Source organism: Pocillopora damicornis, chromosome 10 (genome assembly GCF_964200805.1).
Source record: "Pocillopora damicornis chromosome 10, jaPocDami1.2, whole genome shotgun sequence".
Taxonomy (NCBI): domain Eukaryota; kingdom Metazoa; phylum Cnidaria; class Anthozoa; order Scleractinia; family Pocilloporidae; genus Pocillopora; species Pocillopora damicornis.
In genome coordinates, this window is record NC_142679.1 from 5,407,977 (window position 1) to 5,431,420 (window position 23,444).

A 23,444-nucleotide genomic window follows, 5' to 3' on the forward strand; every position below is an offset into this window, starting at 1 on the left:
CTCAATGGTTACAAAGTTCGCATTGCGGACCTTTATTTTCGGGGATAGACTGGAGGAAACTGGCACTAGTGACGGTACGCCTGTAACATTGGAACCTTTTTCATGGAGGGCTCTTCGTTTGCTCGACGTCGTACCACACTGTAAGTCTCATTAATCGATTGCGATCCACAAGCCTGCCGTAAAAATGCCATCAAAGTGCCCCGTTTGCAACAGAGAGGCAGTTGATGTAGAAGAAGGAGGAGAACTAGTTTGTACAGAGTGTGGAGCTGTTGTGGAGGGTAGAGTTTTCAACTTTGACGTTGATCGTCAAAATGGCTACACCGCCATGACAGCTGATGGTACGGCAAAGTTTGATGGACGTTACGATCTACCAAGTACAGTAAGGCAACGACTACCGACAAGCGACACTTCAGTTTCTAAAAAGCGACTTCAGAAGTTCCTGTTTGAGCTTGCAAAGCGCATGAATCTTCCGAACGAAACTGTAAAGGAAGCAAAGGATTTTCTCTTAACAACTGTAACATCAAAAATTAAATCAGGAGAAATTCGACATATAAGTCGTCACAGGGACATTCTTGCTGCGAGTTGCCTGTTTATCGTTTGCAGGAGGAATCACATGCGAATAAACTACAGACGTATGGCCGAGATCGCGCAATGTAACATGTTTAGTCTCGGTAAATCGGTGAAAATCATTTTAAAAGCTCTCGATCTTCAATTGGAGCCGATTGGAACTGAGTCTTCGCTAGGATGTGTTCTTGCTCAGTTGGATGTTGAGGATAAGTCTGCTGAGAAGACCTGCTTTGATTTGTTTCACATTTTTAAGTACTTCAGTCTGGTCGGTGAGAGAAATCACTTTGCCTCTGCTATGGCTTTGGTTCTTATTGTACTGGAAGGTAAAAGAATCCCTCCACGCAAAGAAAAGATTGCAGAAGTGTTAGGAAAAAATTCTGTGACAGATACCCAGCTGAAATCACAATCAAAGAATACCAGAAGGGGTTTAATTGAACTGGCAAAAGATGTACCCTGGATTCCAAAATCACTTAAGACAACTGCCATTGCAAGGCATATTGATGACATTGTTGATTTCCACAAAAACTGCGGAAAGATGGATTTGTCTGCAGTTAAGTCTCTATATATGAAGAGGAAAGAACTTGCACAAAACAATCGTAAGAGAAAGATACAGATGGCTAAAGCTCGCATAGACAAGGAAAAAAAGCAACAGCTTTGCAGCTCAAGTGAAGACAGTTCTTCTACTTATGATGCCCTGGCTGATCCTTCAGGTCCAAGCAGTTCTTTAACTAACCAAAGTAAGGATGGTGGTGTAACAGGGGATCCAGTAACACACAATTTGCATGTTGATGGTGTTGACAGAGGCCAGCAGAGTACTTCTGCAGATGCTCCAGAGTTTAGCATTGACAGTGAGCTGGATGATAATGATACCTTGATAGAAGGCCTGTTGAGAAGTGGCTACTCTGAGGAAGAGTTGATGGATGGTTATTTTGAATCAAGAATGGTTGATCTTCAGGGCAACTGTGACCCTGAGGGGGAGAGAGAAGATCTGGATGAACTTGATATCAGTGAGTCTGATATGCATCATTATTTGAAGTCTGTTGCTGAAGTGGAACGAATAAGGAATCTTCAGAAAGATGACTCTTATCAAGCAGTAGGACAAAGTCAGTAAAAGACAAGCTGAAATAATCAGTGAAATTATCATTTAAAGACAGTCCTTGCGACTTTCATTTAAATCTATTTATTGTTTAGCAACTAGAATTGACAGACGGTCCTGCCTTAATTTGAGTGCAGGAAATGTTGACATGCCTATTTTGTGTTTCATGTGAAATTCCTTATGTCCTCATGCCCGTTTGGCATTTTGCCATGTTACTTGTTATTCTTTTTTCATTAATAAGTGCAGGCTGTGGTCTTATTAGTGCAGGGGTTTCAAAATATGCTAGCCACCACTGGAGTTCTATCAGCAACTTTAAAATGTATTGCCAGTTTCTCTGGTCAAAATAATTACCTTTTGGCACTTAATTTACTTTTCATCGGCACCTACTTTTGCAGAGTGTGATGCTTAAAAAAATTTTAAAAAACCCCTGTTAGGGCTGAGTGGCAATTGAAAATAACATGAAATGGTGACTGAAATACTCTGGAGGTTTGATGCTTTCTCTTCAAAGAAGTCCAATCTTCAGAGAAGGCAATCCCTTGTGTACAATCACATGATTTCTATTGGGACAACAAAACAATCAGATGAACAAGATCTATAATAACCCTTCAATGGGAGTGACCAAAAGAGAATTTCTCTGTACAATATCAATACAATAATAAGCAGAAATGTAATGAGAATAAAGAAAGATATAAATTAGGGACTTATAAGTTGATCCAATACCAAATTCTCCAAATTAACACCTTGAGAATTGTATGGCAGGCAGCAAGGAAAATTTCTAATCAGTACTTCAGAGTGAAAGGGTTAAATTTTTGTAACATGGATGGAACTTTGTAGCAAGCTATACTTGAAACTGCAAGGTTATTTTGAACCATGAATGACCAGAGGAGACTATCCAACTACAGTTAACCCTTTAGCTCCCAGAAGTGATTCACATGTAACTTCTCCCTACAATATTCATCCACTGTCCAGCAAACTGGTATTGAGAGTACTCAAATATATCAGGTAAAAGTTGTTATCCTGATCTAACACCAAATTCTTGCAACTAGTTTACAAGGAAATGAGTAGCATCTATAGGGGAGAAGTAACGGTCAGATCCTGGCAGTTAAAGGGTTAAGTGAAACTTTTGCATATAATGCACAGGACTCATTTCACTGGGATATAGAGCCAAGTTTGAATGCAAACAGGGAAAAGAGCACAATTTGTTCCACAGGCAAACACCTCCCATACAAGATTTTTGGTAGTTACTGAGGATATAAAATTTACCCAAACTAGGAAGAACAACACAATGGACAAGAAAATATTTTGCTTTATTGGTACAGTGTATTTTCATCATAAAAAGTACATTCTTTCTAACTAAAATACTGACACCTCCCAAGGTTAAATAATTCTATTACTGGAAAACCTATAAATTAAATTATTTTCGTGAAATTTCATGATAACAGCATAATGTGCAATCCATCACCTAAACTATCTTGACCACACCTTTGAATGATTTACTTAGACTGCATATTTTTAATTAAAATTGGAAACCTAGAGTTCAATTCTTGAAAACATAATGTAAGTGATGCACAAGTAATAGCACAATAACTTCAAATATTAAAGACTTAGAGCTTTAGCTCCATCAGCTGGGCTGGTCACTAAACATGTAGCCTTGTTTCCATAGCCATCCTGGTGAAAAAAATATGTATATTCAGGGCGTGAAATTGCACCTAATACAGGCGCCAATGCGCCTAAATTTTTTCACTTTGGCGACCAAATCCTGAAAGTTAGTCGCCAAATTGGCGACTAGAACATTTCATCATAACCTTACCAAGAGATATAGTAAATTAAAAAGATTTGCAAAAAAAAATCCGCAGCAAACTTCCTCTTTAAGTTTGTTTCCAAAACGTAGCACATGCACCTTGATCGATAACTAGACGCCATCTTGGATTTAGATGAGCCTTAATTAAGGTTGTATATCATCCATCCTAGTGTCCACTTTGTAGCACGTTAAAGATCTTTTCCCTAACTTAATTTTGGAGGTTCTATCTAGAATGCTGACAGCGTAAAGAAAGATTTTGTTTGTCTTTGAAAATGGTGACCAACTTTTTTTGAATTGGCTACCACTTTAAAGAATTTAGGAGCTAAGTGGCTATCAGAAAAAAAAGTTAATTTCATGCCCTGATTATTAACCCTTTAACTGTCAAGAGTGACCACCACAGAATTTCTTCCTACAATATCAATACAGTGTCAAGCGGACATGTGATGAGAATTAAGAAAGATAACAAATAGGAGATTATCAGTTGATCCAAAACCAAATTCTCCAACATAACATCATAGTAGCCATATGACAGGCATTAAGGAGAATTACAATTGAGATCTTGGAAGTGAAAAGGCTAATGAAACCAAACAAAGATTGGTGCAGGTGCATGCTTTTATCTTCTAGTTTTCGGTTTGGTGCAGGCACATGCATATATCTGCTAGTTTTTCAAAACCAAACAAGTCAAGCTAATGTTTTTTTATCTATTTGCTAACAGTGTACTCATTTTACACTCTATCCATAATCAAATCGAGAGCAGTTAGCTTAGCCAATCAGATTGCAACATTTGCAATGGAATAATGAAATATTTATCCTATTTTTGCATGGTTATTGACAAAAAAAAAACCAAAAACAAAAAAAATGAAAGAAAACGCAGATGATCTATTAGTCCCCAGTCAAAAAAGGTGATTTACATGAACTTTCATTTGCTTCAAAAAGTCAAGACCACCATCAAACTTTAGACTAAGAAGAACTTAGCATCCACCCCCCAAAAATACACCTGCATTCCAAGCAGACTTTAGAGCCATTAGTAGTGTAGTAAAACTAACCTGAATGTGTTTTATGAGACTGTCAACTGAGGACTTCTTCACCAGAGTAACAGTACACCCACCAAAGCCACCACCCGTCATACGGGAACCGTACACCCCATCTACCTCCATAGCAAGTTTAACCAGTAGGTCAAGCTCTTCACAGCTAACTTCATAATCATCTCTACAATCAAAACACACAAGAAACATCAATTGTTAATATTTCTGACATGGTATCAAATAATTTAACTGAACACATGGAAAAATATGGAGATTAAAAAAAAAAATGAGCACAGTCATTCCACTAAAATTTACTAAGTTTACCAAGTTCAGTCTTTCAAGATGGCTGGATGTAAGCCAGATGTTTTTGGTTATGTGTGGTTTTGTGGACCATTTTAAGGCTATCTCCTTTGGAATCCATTATCACACCATAATGATGAGACAAGTTTAAACAATAAAAGATTTTTGTCATATGCATAATATCACAGTAAAGAATATTGCCATCGCAAGAACAAGGCATGCAACCAAGAGCAGATCACCTTCTGAACACATATAACCAGTAAAAGAACAGGATCTGCTTCACTGTGCCTCTTGCCAAGCCAACCACACAATAAATACATAAATTTTTAAATTAAGATGTATTTAGTCAAATCTAACACAGTTTGTAAATAATACCGTAACGAGTTGTGACTTTCCACCATCAGTTTTCCAAACTTCTCATATTCCTCCTTTTCAATGGCTGCCGCAGCTTCAGTAGTTCTTTGAATTTCTCCAATCACATGCCTTGCTCTGCGGAACACAACATCTTCTAGCTTTCCTTTGCTGGCTATAAATTAGAATAACATTTTGTTTTAGTTCATGTCAAACAAGTCATTCCTATTTCCTCCCAATATATGACTAATCTGGCTCTAGGATTGAACAAGTTTTTGTCAGGTGAAGCAGGAAAAGCCATTCATTCCTCTCTTGTGTTACTCTGTTTAATTCTAATTATGGACTTTAACTTAAATTAAAGGGAAAGAAGAAAACAAGTTGTATTTTTTGATAAATGGTAAGTTTTTTGCTCTGAATTGAAGAAAGTGCGAAAAGATTTTGTGACCTGTAAATATTTTTTATAGTTGTCTAGCATATGCTCTTCCTATGTAAGTAGTCACCTCCTCTTTAGTTTCAAAGATTACTAAGAGCTTGCCAAAGAGAAAAAGAAAATTAAAAAATACTTTTCTGTACCAGTTACCTTCCAGTTCAGCCATGGTAGCTTCCCTAAGACTTGGTTTTCCTAATGCTGCTGCTGCTGTTTCACATTGTTTCCTTCTTGTTGGGTACTCACTTCCTGTTAGTTCATGCCGCACATTGGAATTAGTTACTAGAACAACTAAATCAGGGTTTATCATTGGCACAAGTTTGGCTTCCATAGATCTAAAGAAAAAATGTTCAACTTTCATTGTTGCGATCATTACCATGGCAAAGCCATGAGTTTATCACACAACTGACAAAAACTCTGCGAGCACTGCTGCTTGGACAAACTATGCTGGTTTGAGTAATTTAATAATAATATTAATAAGTAACAGCACTGATTATTATAAGCAAGTAAGTATGCCATGGAGAAGAAATGGCCTAGAAAGTAGCTGCAGAAATGAATCACATTCTATGTAACATTAAGTACTCCATTCTAGTCTTGGTCCTTATAAGCCAAAATATCCTTCCAAAATTTATCTCATGAGGGTTTGGGGTGAATGGCACCCTGACCCTCCACCCTCCCACCAGCTATACCCCTAGAGCTATGTCATATATTCCTTTGAATCAAATATCTTACCTACAATCAAGCAGAAGAGCATTGCCTTTCTTTCCCATAACAGAGATAAACTGATCCATTATTCCACATGGCATCTTAGCAAAGTCATGCTCAGCTTTTTGACATGCCAAAGCCTTTGCCTTCAAGTCTTTTTGCTCTTTCCCAGTTAGTTTTTCAAGAAAAGTATAAGTGGCAACTTCGAGAGATGCAGAACTAGACAACCCTCCTCCCAAAGGAACTGAGGTTGCAATCATGGCATCAAAAGTAGGGATTTCTCCTGGAAAGTTAGCAATGACACCCTTGACATAGTTAGCCCAAGATGGCTTGCCAGGAATCAAGGGCTTCTCTGGTGTTGGGACAGGAAATGAAATCATCAATGGCTCATCTACACCTTTTGCAATAGTACCTAACTGACAAACATCACTGTCTGACTTTCTTCCAACTATTACTGTCACAAGCTCTAAAGCCTGCAGAAAATACAAAGCAACACAATTTAGTTCACTGCTCAATCATTTGGTTATTGAGTTAAGTAGGTTGCACTCCAAGAAAGGCCATAACAATGTTACTGTGAGGGGTAGGGTTTTAAAACCTTTTAGATAAAGTGTGCGAATTAAAGAGGTTTAACCAAGCTAGAATATCCTGTGTCATTTCCAAAGAGATCAGTCAACCTCAATAAATTTATAAGGTATTTATAATTCTATCCCTCATCCACTCGAAAAAAAATTCTAAAATGACTTTTCTTCTGAGCACAAACCTAAATAGAAGGCGAAATCTAGAATATCTGAGGACAGAAATACCAAGATCAGGAAGCTAACTGTCAAAAGACTGTGAGCTTCCAGGTCCGTATACCACATAGCCACTCAATTTACTCACAAATTACCTCCTTACCCACCCCTAGCAATCTGCTTGAGAATTCCTCTCTCTTTCTCTCTCTCTCCCACTCCCCCCCCCCCCCTTATTCCCGAATAAAATACATTAACCAACAACGTAAACTCAAAGACTGTAACTGATTATAACTAGCTACGAAAAAAATATGTCAGAAATCACCAAGGAATAGAGTTGGATTAAAATAAACCTATCCTAACACTTAGAAAGAACTTGAACATCCAGCTACACGCTTAAAGATAAGTACAGACTTGAAATTTATAGTTTAGTCCGACTAAACCACCACAAGAATTGACGGATACTAAATTTCTTCTTTAAGATGCATCATTTATTATCTGCTCATTCATGGAGAAAATAAAAATAAATAAATAAATAGAATAAAACTAAACCTTAGGAGAATAATTATCCAAGGAGCGCGTCCAACGCCACGACTACACACAGTTATCTAATATTCCCTTACCATTGGAAAAACAAAACCATCATTGTAGTCTGTATGCTCCCCAATGAGATTAACTCTTCCAGGTGCACAAACAGCAATCGTAGGACTAGTATGAAATTTTTCTTCGAAAGAGGTTTTCGCTATCTGAAGAATGTCTCCGGACGCCATTGTAAATCAAATGAATTTGTCCTCAGTCTCTCGGCTGTCATGTGAGCGTCCAAGGTGAGCGTCCATGTGGGCGTCACAAGGCGCACAAAACTACTAATTTATGACATCTACAAGAATAGAATTGCCTGGATTATTACAATACAGGGATGAGATCTGCTAAAATTGCAATAAATTATAATTAAAGAAAAGACCCTTTACTGAAGTATGAGAGAACACTGACATTTTCCATAGACCTTATACCTAAAGAATTCATCACAACTTTTTCAGTACTGGTTCACGAGCAAAATTGTGGAGCTCATTGAAATATAAGCAAAAATGGCGCAGTCAAAGTTATTCTTAGACAAAAGCCTCAGCATATACATCATGGGCTATTTTTTTTCTTCGATAGTGATGGTATTATTTTTCGCGTCTCTCAGGCGAACACGAAGCGTGAGTCACACAAGGGAGCCAAGCTATAACAACGTGCCAGAGTGACGCAATGGGAGTGCAGACGCTAACCTCGCCCATTCTTCGGACATTTTTGCGATAATTAAATTTCCTGGTGGTTGTTTCTACTACTCGTTTTTGTCTTACCTTCTCAACTTTTCAAGTGAGCAAGGTACATTTGGTAGAAATAAATAACTAAGAACGTTTACACTTGTTCGCTCTCAAAGCAACTTAAATGAGACACTGGGAAAACTTCTGGGTGGAGCATTGACCGAGTTAAAGGGGCCACAGTATTTGTTTCTCCTTTTGTTAAATCCTGTTTCAGAAATTTCAAGGTGAATTGCAAGAGGGGAATTTGAAATATCTGGGCTAAACTCTTAAAAAAAAAAAAAAAATAATAAAAATAACTAAAAGCGTTTACACTTGTTTGTTCTCAAGGCACAAACTGAATGAGATAGGCAAATCTTCCAGGTGGAGCATCGACTGAGACAAAGGAGCTACAATATTTGTGTGTACTTTTTGGTAAATCATGTTTCAGAAATTTCAAGGTGAATTGCAATAGGGGAATTTGAAACATTTGTGCTAAACTTTTTAATATGCAAAGACTGAGATGTACCCCTTTAGGTGGAGATTGAGGAAGACTGGACCATAAGGAGGTTGAGAACTGTCAAACATAGACTTACCAAAGTCATGTAAACAGAATCTCACACTTCCTTAAATAGGTCCCTAAATTCTTAATGGGAGATGTGACAGATAAGATGGGGGACTGAGGTAATTTATTTGACAATACTGCTCTTGCAAAAAGCTTACTTTACAATAGCACTCCTTACTCAGAGATCTTCAACTATCAACACAACCATGTCACTTAAAAATTTTTCATAAAAAAAACATTCTTATATGCTATGTTACAACACTAGGATTTTACAACCCTTTTTAAAGAATTCAGAAGAATATTTCAATACCCCTTTTCAAATGTTTTAGTCATCACTAATGCAAATTACATAAATGACAGACTCAACATTTACTAGCCTTTATCTAAGTTTCCTTGTGGCACATTGTCACACATTGGTACATATTAAACATACTTTTGTACCTTCCACAAAGCTACACTGTAAGATAATGTTACAAAAAAAGTAAAGGATCATTCCTACTGCACCTGGGTAAATTTTATTAGAAGGACTATGGGATCAGGCCCAAATGTTACCCTTACAAAGATGTATATGATAACACTTGTATATCAAGGACATGTAATAGGTACATATTAACAAAGAGTAAGAGTGAGCATCAGTTCCTCCATGGTCCAAGCACTTCTGTAGGTATGAACAGCTAGTAAGTGTCTCTTTATAAAAATACTTCATCTTCCTTGGCCTCATAATCCAATTAACTCTGATCTTGATTTAGGACACTGAAAAATTCACAGAAAAATAGGTTTAGAGTGATCCACTGCAAGGAGCCAAAACTTTCTGAGCTCAACATTGGCAGCAGCTGCTTTTTGAATGTTTAGGGGCATCCATCCTTTCACCTCTAAGGTATAATGATCAATTCTTGGCACTGTCTGCGGTATATTTCATCATTCTTAGCTTGGAGAATTTGGTGTCAATCAAGAAATATCCCATAGTTGATATTTTTCTTACTTCTCATTGCTTTTCTGTATGAAAATGTACAGATATTGTGAGGAGAAATTTCTGTTTGGTCACTCTTGAGAAACAGTTAAGGGTGATCGTCATGCCCCAGAACACAGCACAATAACCCCTGCCAAAGCTTACACCCACACCACTGAAGGAAAATTAAAAACTGAAAATTTTAACAGCAGATGTGATTCAGACTCACCTTGTTTGCATAGTGCCCTTTGTCCCCACACTGAACAGAAAATAAAATGAAAAAATTATGAGAATAGCAGAGAGAAAAAGGAATTAAAAAAAATTAAGTTGACACAGCTGTTCTAAATATCAACAAAAATCTGATTTTCTTTTGCTTTTTAACCCTTTAACTCCTAGGATCTCTTTAGTAATTCTCCTTTCTGTCTGTATTATAGTTCTCGTGATGTTAGTTTTGGAGAACTTGAAATTGGATCAACCAATTATCCCCTGGTTAATATTTCTCTTTATTCTCATCACTTGTTTGCTTGATATCAATATTGTTGTTGGTCACCCATGGGAGTTAAAAGGTTAACATCCATCTACAAGCTTTTGGCACCTGGACTACATGTACCACTTTAAAAGAACATTCTAGAAAAAAAAAGCAAGTACCTAAAGATGAACCAGTGTTAAAGAAAAGTAAAACAGGGTTGCTTCTTTTTTGTTTTCCTTCTCGTTGTGATTGGTATAGAAATATAGCACCAATCTCTCAAAAAATCAGGGCCCAGTTACATAAAGGTGGAATAATGCTATCCCACAAATAAATTGCTATTCAGTGGATAAGTGATAACAAAACGTATAGCATTATCCACTGTATAGAGATCTATCCAGCAGAGAGCCTTGTCCAATCTTTGAACAATTGGGGCCAAAAGTCCAGATGTTCACTCCTATTTTCCTATGCTTGTAACTGTTTGCTTCTTTTCCCCTGGGGTTTTATGGACTCTTAATCATAACACCCTTCGTTTTTATTGACTGCAGTGATTAATTTAGGTTTGTGCAAGTCAATCAGAAACATTCTAATTGAAGAATTTGGCTTCATCACATGCAAAAGTGCAAGGTGTTGGCTTTGGGACAAACCAAGTAGTTTGCATATCTAATTAGCCTTGACAGATCTATAACAACTTTACACCCACCTTGAAACAAGTGACTGTTTCTAGAGGCCTTCTCATCATGGGTCGATCAGTATCCAAATGTGCATTTGTTGTCACTGGAACAATATTTACATTGATATTTTGATGCATCCCTTGTTGATTCTGCAGAAAAAAAAACAAGTTTAGGTGAAGTCTGCACTCCAGCAAAAAGGCCCACTGCAAAGGAGATTCCAGTCTCCATTGCAACATGCAAATAGGCTCCCACTGGATTAGATGCTTGTCTTCAATCCACCTTTTTCAATTCCCAAAAAACCCATTTCACATCTTAAGTGGAGGAAGAAATTGTGAAAGTAACATGTTTTGCCAAAGAACACACACAGGGATTCCTGCCTGAGAGTCCAACAAATTCATAACTAGGGCAACCCAATCACACACAGAGAAATACTTCCACCTCCAGCTGTAACTGCATTCAACCCATTGACTCCCAGAAGTGATTGACATGTAACTTCTCCCTACAATATCTATGCATCATCCAGCAAAAAAGTAACGAGATTACTCAAACTTGTCACTTAGAGGTTGTTATTTGATCTAATGCCAAATTCTCCTAACTGATTTACCAGGAAATGTGTAACAACTAGAGGGGAGAAAAAACAATCAGATCTTGGGAGTTAAAGGGTTAAGAAGACAGCCAGCTTTAAAAAAAGTTACCACAATGTTTTCACTGAAAACAATAAAAATATCTGTTGAATAAGACAGAGATTTAAATCCATGCTAGTTACAACAGCAGATGGCAAGATTTGAACTTTTGCTTTCATTTCTTTGCCCATTCACGAAATGGGTAACATTGTTCTTGTCCAGTGCAGTAAGATGTATTTGACAATTTTTTTCTGTTGGGTCCTTGTAGGCATTTGAAGATTCAATTGAGTCCAAATCCACTGTTTCCTCTCAAACACAAAAATCTATGGACAACTCATGACAACTACAGGTCAAACATTGAGCCAGTCAGTTCAATGCCCCTTGTTGTAAACAACTGTCTCTGAATAAGGCTGCTGTATGCAACTAAAAATAACATTGAAAATACCTAAAAACTGTCATCCAGGCCCCAGTTGTTTGAAGGATGGATATTGCTATCCATTAGATATACCTCTGTGCACTGAATAGAGCAGTGTGTTCTGTTAACACTTGTGCACTTGATAATGAGTTATCCATTGGATAGCTTTATCCTTCCCTTGAACAACTGAGCCTTGATGTATAAATGATTGATTTGGGAACTGAAATACTTCAAATGATCCATTGCGATATGGTATTTTTAAACCAACCTTATAGTTTTCTTTGTGGGGATTTGATGGACAGCTGGATGCTTTGTGACCAGGCTGATTACAGTAATGACATACAATGTTCATGGCTTTTTTCTCGCTGCTTTCATCTTTCACAGGAAGCTCAAATCTTGGACTGGAAAAAAAAAAAAAAAAAAATTGCATCAAAGTCCTATCTTCTCTATACAGGCCTTTGTTCATTCTGAGTCAAACATCAGTTCAGTCATCAAAAAGGTCCCCCATGCAACCATTTAACAATAAAAAAAAAAGAAATGGTCCAATTACATGGGGGGCTCTTCATCTAAGTAGTATTAGGTCACTTTGGAACTTAAGTATCATCAAAAGAGTTGATAACATAAATTGGCCACTGTAAAGAGTACAAAAGCTGACGTTCCGAGGGTAAACCCTTTGTCAGAGCACTCTGATGAAAGGTTAACAATCAAAACGTCAGCTTTTAAACTCTTTATGGTGGCCAATTTAAGTTATCAACTCAGTTGATATACAAGATTACCCTGTTATACTCTCCCACCAATGCAGCACCGCACTTTCATAAGAAACTTACCCCTTTTATTCACTTTGGAACTTGTTGTGTTGATTCTTGTACATGTAGCAAGAATGAAATCCAACAACAAGTTCAGATAGAACCCAAGAAATAGCATTGGGAGGCAAACATTCCTGCCATGGCTCCAACTTGTCCTCTCCTTTTTTATTTTAAACGAAAAGTAAGAGCCTGTTTGCCTCCCAAAGGAAAAAAAAATTGTCACCCTGCCCACTATTAGACAATAGATGGATAATTAAAGAAATTTCAGAGGAGCACCTGCAGAGAATGATTGATCTATGTTAAAACAACAAAACAAAGTCACAAAGTGATCAAAGGATTTAAACCCTGTGGTCTCTTGTAGTATCGACACAGCAAATAAATCACTTACAAAAGAAAATAAGAAAGTCAAATCTTATAAGAAAGCAATGATAGATGCAAGCTGACTAATCACACAGTACAACTTACTGCATATGTTTACACTTAGGACCTTCAGGACAAAACCCACACATGTAGTTCAGGCAAATAACTCTCCTCACATGTCGATGCCTACAGCTTGGACCTGATATTGAAGAAAAAAACAATAACATATGCTGAGATGGTTGCCAGTCATAGAGAACTTCATTTTTAAATCTATTATCACAAGGCTTCGTTGTTGTTCATTAAAAGACACTTATCCTGGGTGATAGTTTTTTTTTCTACTGTCTATTCCCATCTTTTTGCCTTGGTATTGATATTATAGGAAAAGTCATATGTTCATCCCTTTTTAATCTTTTCAACCTTTTACCAGTAAATTGCATGACAGTAATAGATATATGTAATGACATACCATGCTTGCAGAATCCTCTGTCATACCATGGACAGTCCTTTATCTTAGACTCAGGATCAATGTGAAGGTATTGGCATTCTTTATTACTGCATTCACCTACATGAATTAAATCATATTTCATCTTAGTATCATGTATTATTTGATTAACAAATCTGACATGCACATCCACTAGCACTCTTTATGGTTTCTGCAACATCCTATCATTAAGACTCCTCCTGAATGGGAAACTAGTCCTTTACAAGTTAAAGTTAAGGTAAAGTCTGTATTCAAGCCAAGAGGCCCATCCATCTGTCCAGCTTATATCAGTATTCCTAGCATGGAGTGAAAAACAGTTTTCAGGGTTTGTACTCTTTTTAAAAAACAAATTTCAAGGACTTTCCCAGAACTCAGATTGATTTTTCCAGGACTCCAAATTTCACCTTAAATCTTTTTATTCCCAAGATTTCAAAATTAATTCTCTTTCCTGTCTACATGCATTTCTTAAAACACTAATTCTGAAAACTTTATTGCTTGAGTAATCTTGGGAAGAAAAGAAAGAGTAATCTTGGGAAGAAAAGAAAGAGTAATCTTGGGAATCTCATAATCTTGGGAAGAAAAGAACACTGTAAGAGTCAATTGTCTCCTTAGATAAAGGTACCATGATCTGATGTAACTCTTCATTGAATAAAATAAAATCTGTTTACTTGATCCAAATTAAATATAACAATTTCAAAAAAATAATGGTGTGCACTTACCAAACTTGGAATAAAAATAACATTCGGGCATTTTTGTCATGTCATATTCATGAAGAAACTCGCATTGATCACCCTTTTTACACAGCCCTCTCAGCCAGTGCTTGCAGACAACTGTCTTTTCACCTTTAGTGTGTCTAAAAGGACAAACTGGCCCTCGATTGCACGTGTTCCTCATAAAAAATTCACACACTGCTGCACCAGACTCTGTACAACAAGACATTACCAAGAGAAGAACACACAACAAAAAATAACCATTGTCATTTAAATCATAACACTTTTTGAACATACAAAACAAGACAGGAAAACTGCAAGTAGCAACAATAATTAGTTAATGGTTTTATAGTTTGCATGCATCTTTATCACAAATTTGATAACACAATAAACATTAATGACTGTGAAAATATGAAATTCATATATATATATATACTGCAGATTAAGAAATGAACACTACAAAAGCAGAGATAAAAGTTGGCTTAGCACTGCACTGGTATTGCAGACACCATGGGATTAAATCCCATACAGGCCTGAATTTTTTTTTAATAGGCCTTATTTTCAGTACAACTTAAGAAGTGTTCATTACTACGAAGATCGCTTTCATATTAACAATAAATATTGTCTAAATATTGTAGACAGCGTGTTGAGAGTTTGACATTTAACCAGGTCTGCTGGGTTCAGGTACATTGCTAGGATTTGGGGTTAAACTAATTTTAAGGAGATTAACATGCAAAAAGCAAAAATGACATTTGTCGCGACCAAAACTTGTTATTGAATGGTACTGTCCATGCCCGGGAACGGAAGAGGCTGAACTCCAACTTGGTTGTACAATTGCATCTCAATTTCAAACTTGAGGTCTGCTACACTCGCCACGATGTCTTCCATTGTGATAAAAAGCTAGGCAAATAGAGCGAAATCCTTCAAGAGATAGCCTGATTCTAAGTCAGCGTTATTCTTCCCAAAGAGATGACTGCAAAAGACTTTCCAATACAGTCGCACATGGTCCTCTGTCAAACATGGCGGACTAATACCTAGCAAGAATAACATGAAGGCAAGGCTGCTAAGATATGCACGCTGACTTGTCTCTGAGGCCCTCGAGGGCTCAAATTAGGTCAACCATTTCCTTTTTCCAATTCATCGGTAGAGAAAAATTTTAAATAATTTTGTCTTAATCCTCGTGTACCGATTTCAGTCTGAATCAAAATGTCAAGACGAGGAGGTAGGTTTGAGCATTTCGTCGTTAAGTTGAACTTTTGAGCCCCGAATGAGACGTTTTTTGCTGTTTTAGGTCGAGGAAAAACACATCACAAAGGCAGGAGACGCCATTTTACCGATGCAGAGGAGCTGCAAATGGAGATGGAGAGAGAAAAGAGAAGACAGGAATGGAGGGTAATTTGACTTGATGGTGTTCTAGATATATCTCATTCGCACTCTATTCTTGAAACAAATTAAATGAACAGTGCAGATACCGTCAACATGTACAGAATTTAACAGAGGATGTTGAGGAACTTAAATTAAATGAAAATGCAACGTGAATTAAACATGATGCAATACACACATGTACCGATACGTACCCTTTTAAACAAAAAAATTTGACGCCTCATTTGCCAGATTATTTTTATCATTGAGGATCGATCTTTTGTTGTAAGACTTCAACTAAAATTTCCAATGTTGAATTAGTCATGGTCTGAAAAACTAAATCGCCGTCGAATAGGTTCCTCCGAATTTACAAGGAGTTAAATTTGTTGTTGCTCGCTCAGCTGTTGATTTATTTACAACGATGCATTTGTATAATTTATCAGCACAGGAAGCTTCTATATGTCACTGTTAAAGAACTTCACTCCCCTGTTTTAATATCAGAGATGTATTTGTATTTACCTTCAGATATAATTTTTTCAAATGATTTGCTCTTGGAATCTTTTTTATTGTCTTTGAAACACTACTGAATAAATGAGATAAGTTTCTAAAGAAACTGTGGTGCTGCATCAGTTGGGGTAGTATAACAAGATAATTTGATTTAATCAACGGAGTTGATATTGTAAATTGGCCGCCGTAAATAGTTTTTAAAGGTGATATTTCAACCGTTAGCCCTTCCCCCTGGCAAAGGGCCAGCAATTCTTATTATAGGAGAAACTGCCTAAAACATAGTTGGTTTTCCTTAAAAAATATTTCAACTGAATGACTCAGCCTTTATCATTTAACAACATAAATTGTGGCTTTTGAAACTAGAATTATCCATGTAACCTTGGAGTTTTAACCTTTCATCTTCAGGAGAAGAAAGAAGGTGATGGTTCAGATGAAGAAGGTGCTGTTGCAGAAAAACCTGAGGCCAGCAGTGAGGAGGAATCTGACAGTGAAGAAGAGGTAGGAAATAGATGCTGTGGTCATCTAGCTTAAGGTAGTCCAAAATGATAATTGTTATTAGGGACAGTTGTTGACATTTTGACAGCTGGGGCAATTGTCATCGTCATAGTCACACCTTATGTCAAGTCAGAGTCAAGTCAACCAAGTCTTGACCCTGATAATGACCTGTGCTCAGTTGTCAAACCATTAGTCACTGCCAGTAAGAAAAGTCCTTTTTAGTTCCAAACTAACCCAAACAATCCCATCACACTTTCAAATTTTACCCATGGGTCAAAACTATTTGATATAAAATGTATACACTTTTTTAATGGTTTAGCTGGTAACACACACTGATATTTTGTGAGTTGCATGGTGTTTTCTGAACCTCACAGGGACGAGGAAAAACATTTGCAATGAGAAAAATGTTTACTTGTATTATATGTTAAACCATGGAATAGAGGAATTATTTTTCCATTATGATTTCCACTTTCCACTATGATCTCCATTTTCCATCCATATTTTGCCCTGTGCCACAGTGTAATACTGTGGCATATTTTGCATGTTCTCATGCCTTAATATGGTAAAATGGCATTGTAGTGGAATAAAGGGCATTTTGACTCTATCTCACCTTGATTCTCTAACCAAAAGCACTGAAAAGCTTTTTTTTCTTTCATTTTATAGCAGGTTAAACCAAAAGGTGTAAGTGGTCTCATAGAGATAGAAAATCCCAACAGAGTCACTTCAAAAACAAAAAAGGCCTCAGAATTAACCAATGATGATAGTAGTACTGTGCAACTATCTCGAAGAGAGAGGTTTGTCATAAAACACAATAGTTTTATATTTCAAGGAGTATATTTTCTATTTGGTGATACTAGTATTATGAATTTTAAAATATCTTGAGCTGTGATTGATCCAAAATTTTATACATTATTTTTTATTTTATTGTCCTTGATTTTTCTCTTCAGGGAAGAGATTGAACGGCAGCGTACAGCAGTGAGAATGAGGAAACTACAGGAAGAAGGGAAAACAGATCAGGCCAGGGCTGATCTGGCACGACTAGCAGTTATACGGAGGCAAAGAGAAGAAGCCGCACGCAAAAAAGAAGAACAGAAAAAAGGTATTACCCTACCGAGCATTTCAGGTGTTTGTGGCTTGTAAGTGTAACTGTATGTGCTTTGTATTGGGAAAGCATTTCTTCAGTTGATAGTAGGTCACTCACAGTTTTAATCATCAATTGTATATTGATTGTATGAGATTTTTGGGTAAAGATGGCTACTAATTATTTGACTGTGAAGAGTGACCAGCATCTAATTTCTCCTTTCAATATCACTCCTGAATTGAACTTAAAGGTCATGAGAACAAAGGAAATGATCACCAACCAAGAAGCTCTTAATTGTGAAACAAATTCTCCCTGTCAATTCCCTGGGAAATGTGTAGAGAACAGTTTGGAGAATATGCATTCTGATGTTAGGATGTGAAGGGTTAAGGATGTTATATTACATAAACGATTTGAAGTTGCAAAAAGTAGATTGGCACAGCTTGTACATCAATTACATTCCAAGGATAATTTTGAGATATTTCAGCCTTGAGATGTGCTCTCTTTAGATCATATGTTTTGAATTCAAAATTACTGATTTATAACAAATCTTTGTTACTTTACAGCAAAAGAAGCTGCTGATGCTGCTAAAAATGCCAAACGATGATAGAGGCCTAATAAAGGAGCACTGTCCTGTCGTGAGAGCATTTAGGATAACAGAACTGAATGAGTAAAGGCAGAAGTGGACAGATTTGGTGGAGATAATCGTATTTTTCGTACACTTGTAAAGTACTGAGACAAATTCTTGTAAAACGGAAGTAAATTTGAAACCTGTATCTTAATGTGGGAATGTGGCCACTTGAAAAATTACATTTTAGTCTGATATTAATTTTTCAACCAATTGCAAATGCACTTGTCAGCTTTTTGATTTTATGTAGAAGCTGGTGGCTTCTTATACATGGATAGATTGAGAATGACATAAAAAGCCCGTTCTTGCTAGACAAATTGTCTTTGGAAAAGAAGAAAAACAAAGAAATCTCATTTCCTACACGGTTGAGACTCGTTTAAAATACCGGCTAATTGCTTCCCCCCAAAAAACGCTAAAGTGAAACTTTCTATAGATCATAGCTTGTGGTGGAATCAGCGTCTCAATCCGTATACAATTGGTTTCGTTGACCCAAAATACCTTATTCTATTACAGTGCCACGATCTACTAAGCCTTCTATGTCTAAGATCTGATTGTTAATTCTCCCCTGTAGCTGCTACACATTTCTTACGAAATCAATAATGAGAATTTGGTGTTAGGTCAAGATAACTTTTACCCGATAAGTTTGAGTATTCTCATTACCAGTTTGCTGGAAAATGAATGGATACGGTGGGGGAGAAGTCACATGTTAATCACATTTGTGAGTGAAAGGGTTAAAGAGTAGGCGTACCCAAGGAGAAAAGTAAACTGTCGCGGTGACATTCTTATAAGGTCGCCAAAGAGAGGTGTCTGATTACAAGGAGTAAATACAAGCTTTAGTCATCTCACAAAGAAAAAGTAACCTTGGAAGTTTTTGCGAACCGTATCTCTGAGAACTTCTATGAAAGGAGAATTTCTTGCACCCTTTGAAGGGCAAGTTGCGAGAAAAATGAAATGGCAGGCTCAAGTCATCGTCATGAGATAATTTGGATTCGTCCACTGAGTTGATAATGTAAATATTGGCCACCGTAAAGCGATACTTAGGCTGACGTTTTGAGCGTGGCGTCAAGTCTTGTCGTCTAGCGCCCGGGCAGTCAGCTTTGGAAACTCTTTACGATGGCAGTTGATGATAAACTGACCAAATTATCTAGAAAGTCACTCCCTTTATTCTCCCTTTTTTCCCTAGTCATCGTTAGTTACATAACAGTGAACTTCTCTGCAAGTCACTCTGATGTATAGTGCGTTAAAAACTTTTTGCCGATGGCGAGAGACATGGGCATGAACACGATCGTGTAAAGCTGAGACTTTCATCAAGTCGTCAGTGATCATAAATTGTATTTAGTTACCCGTGATGGTCATTTTAAGGCGCAGTAAAGTAACGTCCTTTTCTCTGCCGCTTACCATGAATTTACGAGTTTTTAAAAATAAAACAACAAACACTTTCACTGAAAACTGAATGAAAATAGATACAAAATGTGTCGAATTTAACTGACAGCTTTTTGATCCATTCAGAGCAGCGTACGAAAACACTGAGAAACACAAATTAGTTCTCTCGATGCCTGTTTTCTTGTCGCGACAGAGAGTTATGCAACGAAACATTCTTGTTTTCCGGAAAAATTATCATATTTTGGTGAAATTCTGTGTATCGACTTTCCCTTTGTATCCGAAGCTTTTCGCGTGTTTCAATTTTAGTAGTGAACATTCCGCGAAAGCAGAATCGCAAGTTTTATTACGATGCGTAAACAACAACACAACAACAATCTTGAAAAAATGTTTACCCTATCTTGTTTAAATTCGCACAAATCTTTGGTAGGGTGCGCCATTTACAAATAAAGTGTTATAGCGTGAGATAAAGCAAACGACAAAAAAAAAAACAGTTCTCCGTCAGTAAACGAAAAAAACAACAGAGAAGAAACTCCTAATTAGTATATCGTGCATTTCAAATGTAGAAATAAACACTGCTGTGATACAATATTGTGAAACATCAGTGCGGTTAATCCACCTCGTCTGATACATTCCAAAGCAAATTTAGGTACTCCTATCCAACTCTTTTTGTTGTAGTCAAAGTGTTTGTGTTAGTTCGCGAAATATTTTTTAATTCCGATCTTGAAAAACTCTTTCTTCTGAGAATACAGCGTTCTTCAGTCCGTAGTCACTCGTAGGTCCCATTCCCCGTTATGTAGTTACTTGTCAGCCAAGAAAAATCTGCGATTGCTCGAGGAGGCATTCTGTCTTGGTTTGTCTCGTCTACTTGCGGGACGAATTCTGTTTCTTTTCTGTTCTTGTGGATGTCTTCGGCGAGAGAGTTATTCTCAAATGACTGGTCACTTCCATAATCGCTGTTTCCCTTTGGCGTGGAGCGCGTAACTATACAGCCCATCTTCGCCTCTCAGAAAATGACAAATTCTCTCTCGTCTGACTGTAGCAAGGAAGGTTAGTGCTTACTGTGACGATGAAGAAAACCGAAAGTTTTACATGAGATGTGTTTTCTGTCAATCATTGATCGAATATCCAATCACGGCCCATCTGTATTTACGTCATAAGCTGAGTCATTTGTGGTGTTACTCTATGATAAAAAAATAACAACAACAAAGAATTACAGTACATTAAGTTTTTACTTGCCTAATAAAATGGAGAAATAGCAGTTACTGGATAAGAACGAATAAGACGAATAACTGTAGGGAATAAAAGCCCAAAAGGGAAAGGCGCAAACGATAAACTCAGACTCATGCTTCAGTTTCAAAGCTGATGTTTCGAACGACGAAGGCTAACGCTCGAAACGTCAGCTTTGAAACTCTTAACGGTGGCCAATTTACGCTATCAATTTAGTTGATGATACCAAATTGCCCAAAGAAATTGAATTAACGATTGTGACATGGACAATCCCGTGAGCTGGACCTCGAACAGACCAGGTCCACATCAAAAAATGACATTAAAAGGGACTACTACGCATTTTTCAAAATGATTTAAAAGAAGCTACGTTACATACAATATTCCACAACTGTACAACACGGACAAAATATGATTCTTGAAAAGCATTGGTCTTAAATGGCTGGGAAAGTAAAATAGCAGCCAGCACACTGGCAGCGTACTTGAATAATTGTTAAAGGTAGCATGGTTACTAATGTCAGCATCAATATAGACCCCTCGCAGCCAATATTATACACCAACATTCCGTCCTCCTCATAAACACCAACACGGTAAGCCTTACAATCAGAGACAAAGAATTTCTGCTCGTGGTAGATTGCGCATTTTATTGAATCATGATGTTCTGAGGCACGGAAGCGTTTCAGTAATTTTGTCCCGTCGGGGGAGATGACCTCAAAGACATGGTTTATCGGATCACTACTGATAATGGAATCATCTTTTCCGATAGATATGTGAGAAGGACACTGCAAGTGCTTACTGTTGATGTGCTGGACAAACTTGCCTTCTTTAGCAAACAGACAAATCTTACTAACATCATGAGGGGTAGCGGCAATAATTTGATCGGACTCAGCAAAGCTTACAGACGAGCATGAAGACCCTAGTCGTGTTTCATTAGGGTAGTTCCAGTTGGAGTTAAATTCTATTATTCGAATAATCAGAAATGGCTATAGTTCCTGTTTTCTCACTTACAGCAACACCGCCGCAAGGATAATTAAAATTCCCTGGTCTGTTGCCACATGAACCAAAGCTGAACTTCAACTGATACTGATGAGGGATGACCTGAACAGTCCACGGACTTCCATCCAGCGGCTGTCCATTCACTTCAATTATTAAGTCATATAACCCAATATGATCTGGTGTGTATTTAATTGTATAAATACTATCTTCCGCGTCTACAATCTTAAGATCCGTTCCCAAGCTATCCCCTGTTGAAGTGCGAATTTCACAGTTTATGTCATCATCATTATAACTCTGTCTTTTCTTTGAATCCCTCGTGATAATAGTAAAATATGTCTCATTCTGTTCTTCTACCTTCTCACAAAGACCTTTGACAAGTGTCGATGAGGGATCCGTATGACTCACAACAACTCGATCCGAAATATCCAATTTCTGCTCTACTGCGTAATGAACACGAGGTGGTTTGTATATCTCAGGCTTTTTCACGTTCAAAAGGTCCTCGCAGCGTCCAATAATCACAGGCTTCGTTTGCAGAATTTCAGCATTGAAATTCCTCTCCGAGATATTCTCCCCTTGTTCCAAAGAACTTTTCAACTGCGCGACAGCGAGCTGGAAGTTTTCCAGATGTGTTGCGTGAGCTTTTTGATGCGCTTGATTAATTTCATCGAATTTCGCATTCATTGACGCCTTATGCTCCGTTAATAAGCGAATAAAATCGTCCACAGCTTCGTTCATCTTCTCTCTGGCAGCCGATATTTGTGTTTTGTTTTTGTTCATGAATTCAGTTTGGTTCTTCATTTCATTTTCAAAAATAACAACTTCCGCTTTCACTTTCTTCAAAGCCTCAGCTATATGCATCTTTTGTTCATCTGCAGCTTTCTGCATATCAACCATAGTGTGTTGATTATGACTCACAACACTGCACTTTATGCAGGTGCAAACGTTACAATCTTTGCAATAATATTCAAGTGGTTGATCTTGGTGATATTGCTTTGAACACATGACTGGTCTACGAATAAACTTTTCGATATCGTCTGCTTGCAAATTGTCGACACGGATATTTTTGTGACCTCTTGTGGCCTTGATGCGTTGATGGGCTTCGAAACAAGCTCTACAGAGTAAGCTCTGACACTGAAAACAATAGTGAGTTGCAATGTTGTTTTCTTCGCAGTTGGCGCATTTTTGGGACTCTGTACCACCATCCGCTAGAGCAAGGAGATCCACCAGTCGGTTGAGATGAAAAGACGCGAGAAGACCGCTAAACGTGTCTTCTTCAGAGATTTGAAAGCTAGCCTGACAAACCGGACATTCAATTGCTGTCTGAAGGGCTTATACTATTTTGCGAAACGAAACGAAACGAAACGAAACGAAACGAAATCGGGTCAGATGAAATAAAACAAAAGGAATAATGCAGATATATTTTCTAATAAGGTTAAGAT

General features: G+C 37.4%; 5 protein-coding genes across 6 annotated transcripts; 2 read left to right on the forward strand and 3 right to left on the reverse strand.

The window, feature by feature from the left end:
* Positions 1-184: 184 nt before the first annotated feature.
* LOC113684203 (transcription initiation factor IIB) lies at positions 185-2,356 on the forward strand. The gene has a single exon (XM_027201539.2). The coding sequence runs from the start codon at positions 185-187 to the stop codon at positions 1,676-1,678; it is 1,494 nt and encodes a 497-aa protein (XP_027057340.2). The 3' UTR covers positions 1,679-2,356.
* A 593-nt stretch (positions 2,357-2,949) lies between these two features.
* On the reverse strand, positions 2,950-8,165 carry LOC113684204 (galactokinase). The gene is made up of 7 exons (XM_089184870.1): positions 8,011-8,165; positions 7,624-7,877; positions 6,300-6,745; positions 5,721-5,902; positions 5,165-5,315; positions 4,511-4,673; positions 2,950-3,331 (listed from the first exon to the last, which is right to left on the reverse strand). Exons 2-7 carry the CDS (start codon positions 7,768-7,770, stop codon positions 3,260-3,262), a joined length of 1,161 nt encoding a protein of 386 aa, XP_089040996.1. The 5' UTR covers positions 7,771-7,877; positions 8,011-8,165; the 3' UTR covers positions 2,950-3,259.
* Positions 8,166-8,955: 790 nt separating this feature from the next.
* LOC113684202 (cleavage and polyadenylation specificity factor subunit 4) lies at positions 8,956-15,388 on the reverse strand. Its single transcript, XM_027201538.2, has 8 exons — positions 15,118-15,388; positions 14,342-14,545; positions 13,608-13,703; positions 13,247-13,340; positions 12,244-12,376; positions 10,967-11,086; positions 10,027-10,056; positions 8,956-9,601 (listed from the first exon to the last, which is right to left on the reverse strand). The coding sequence occupies exons 1-8, from the start codon at positions 15,218-15,220 to the stop codon at positions 9,566-9,568; spliced, it is 816 nt and encodes a 271-aa protein (XP_027057339.2). The 5' UTR covers positions 15,221-15,388; the 3' UTR covers positions 8,956-9,565.
* Positions 15,389-15,422: 34 nt separating this feature from the next.
* Positions 15,423-18,841, forward strand: LOC113684205 (uncharacterized). 2 transcript variants are annotated; one of them, XM_027201541.2, is made up of 6 exons: positions 15,423-15,554; positions 15,624-15,724; positions 16,607-16,699; positions 17,360-17,490; positions 17,644-17,795; positions 18,341-18,841. In XM_027201541.2, the coding sequence occupies exons 1-6, from the start codon at positions 15,539-15,541 to the stop codon at positions 18,379-18,381; spliced, it is 534 nt and encodes a 177-aa protein (XP_027057342.2). In that variant the 5' UTR covers positions 15,423-15,538; the 3' UTR covers positions 18,382-18,841. The 2 variants fall into 2 exon arrangements, with proteins under 2 accessions (XP_027057342.2, XP_027057343.2); XM_027201542.2 differs by having other exon boundaries at positions 15,428-15,554; positions 17,363-17,490.
* Positions 18,842-20,161: 1,320 nt separating this feature from the next.
* Positions 20,162-23,333, reverse strand: LOC113684207 (E3 ubiquitin-protein ligase TRIM45-like). Its single transcript, XM_089184872.1, has 2 exons — positions 22,018-23,333; positions 20,162-20,965 (listed from the first exon to the last, which is right to left on the reverse strand). The coding sequence occupies exons 1-2, from the start codon at positions 23,005-23,007 to the stop codon at positions 20,915-20,917; spliced, it is 1,041 nt and encodes a 346-aa protein (XP_089040998.1). The 5' UTR covers positions 23,008-23,333; the 3' UTR covers positions 20,162-20,914.
* Between the last annotated feature and the right edge of the window lie 111 nt (positions 23,334-23,444).

Coding starts and splice junctions, on each gene's coding strand:
- LOC113684207 (XM_089184872.1), bottom strand. CDS start 23,007: ATGTGTTCAAAGCAATATCACCAAGATCAACCACTTGAATATTATTGC. Junction 20,966..22,017: donor ATCCTTGCGGCGGTGTTGCT/GTAAGTGAGAAA, acceptor TTTTTATCATAG/AGTAACACCACAAATGACTC.
- LOC113684205 (XM_027201541.2), top strand. Junction 17,491..17,643: donor CAACTATCTCGAAGAGAGAG/GTTTGTCATAAA, acceptor TTTTCTCTTCAG/GGAAGAGATTGAACGGCAGC. Junction 17,796..18,340: donor AAAAGAAGAACAGAAAAAAG/GTATTACCCTAC, acceptor GTTACTTTACAG/CAAAAGAAGCTGCTGATGCT.
- LOC113684203 (XM_027201539.2), top strand. CDS start 185: ATGCCATCAAAGTGCCCCGTTTGCAACAGAGAGGCAGTTGATGTAGAA.
- LOC113684204 (XM_089184870.1), bottom strand. CDS start 7,770: ATGGCGTCCGGAGACATTCTTCAGATAGCGAAAACCTCTTTCGAAGAA. Junction 5,316..5,720: donor TACCATGGCTGAACTGGAAG/GTAACTGGTACA, acceptor TCTAATTTATAG/CCAGCAAAGGAAAGCTAGAA. Junction 3,332..4,510: donor GTCTCATAAAACACATTCAG/GTTAGTTTTACT, acceptor TTTTTTCACCAG/GATGGCTATGGAAACAAGGC.
- LOC113684202 (XM_027201538.2), bottom strand. CDS start 15,220: ATGGAAGACATCGTGGCGAGTGTAGCAGACCTCAAGTTTGAAATTGAG. Junction 13,341..13,607: donor CAGAGGATTCTGCAAGCATG/GTATGTCATTAC, acceptor CTTCAATATCAG/GTCCAAGCTGTAGGCATCGA. Junction 9,602..10,026: donor AAGGGCACTATGCAAACAAG/GTGAGTCTGAAT, acceptor TGAATTTTTCAG/TGTCCTAAATCAAGATCAGA.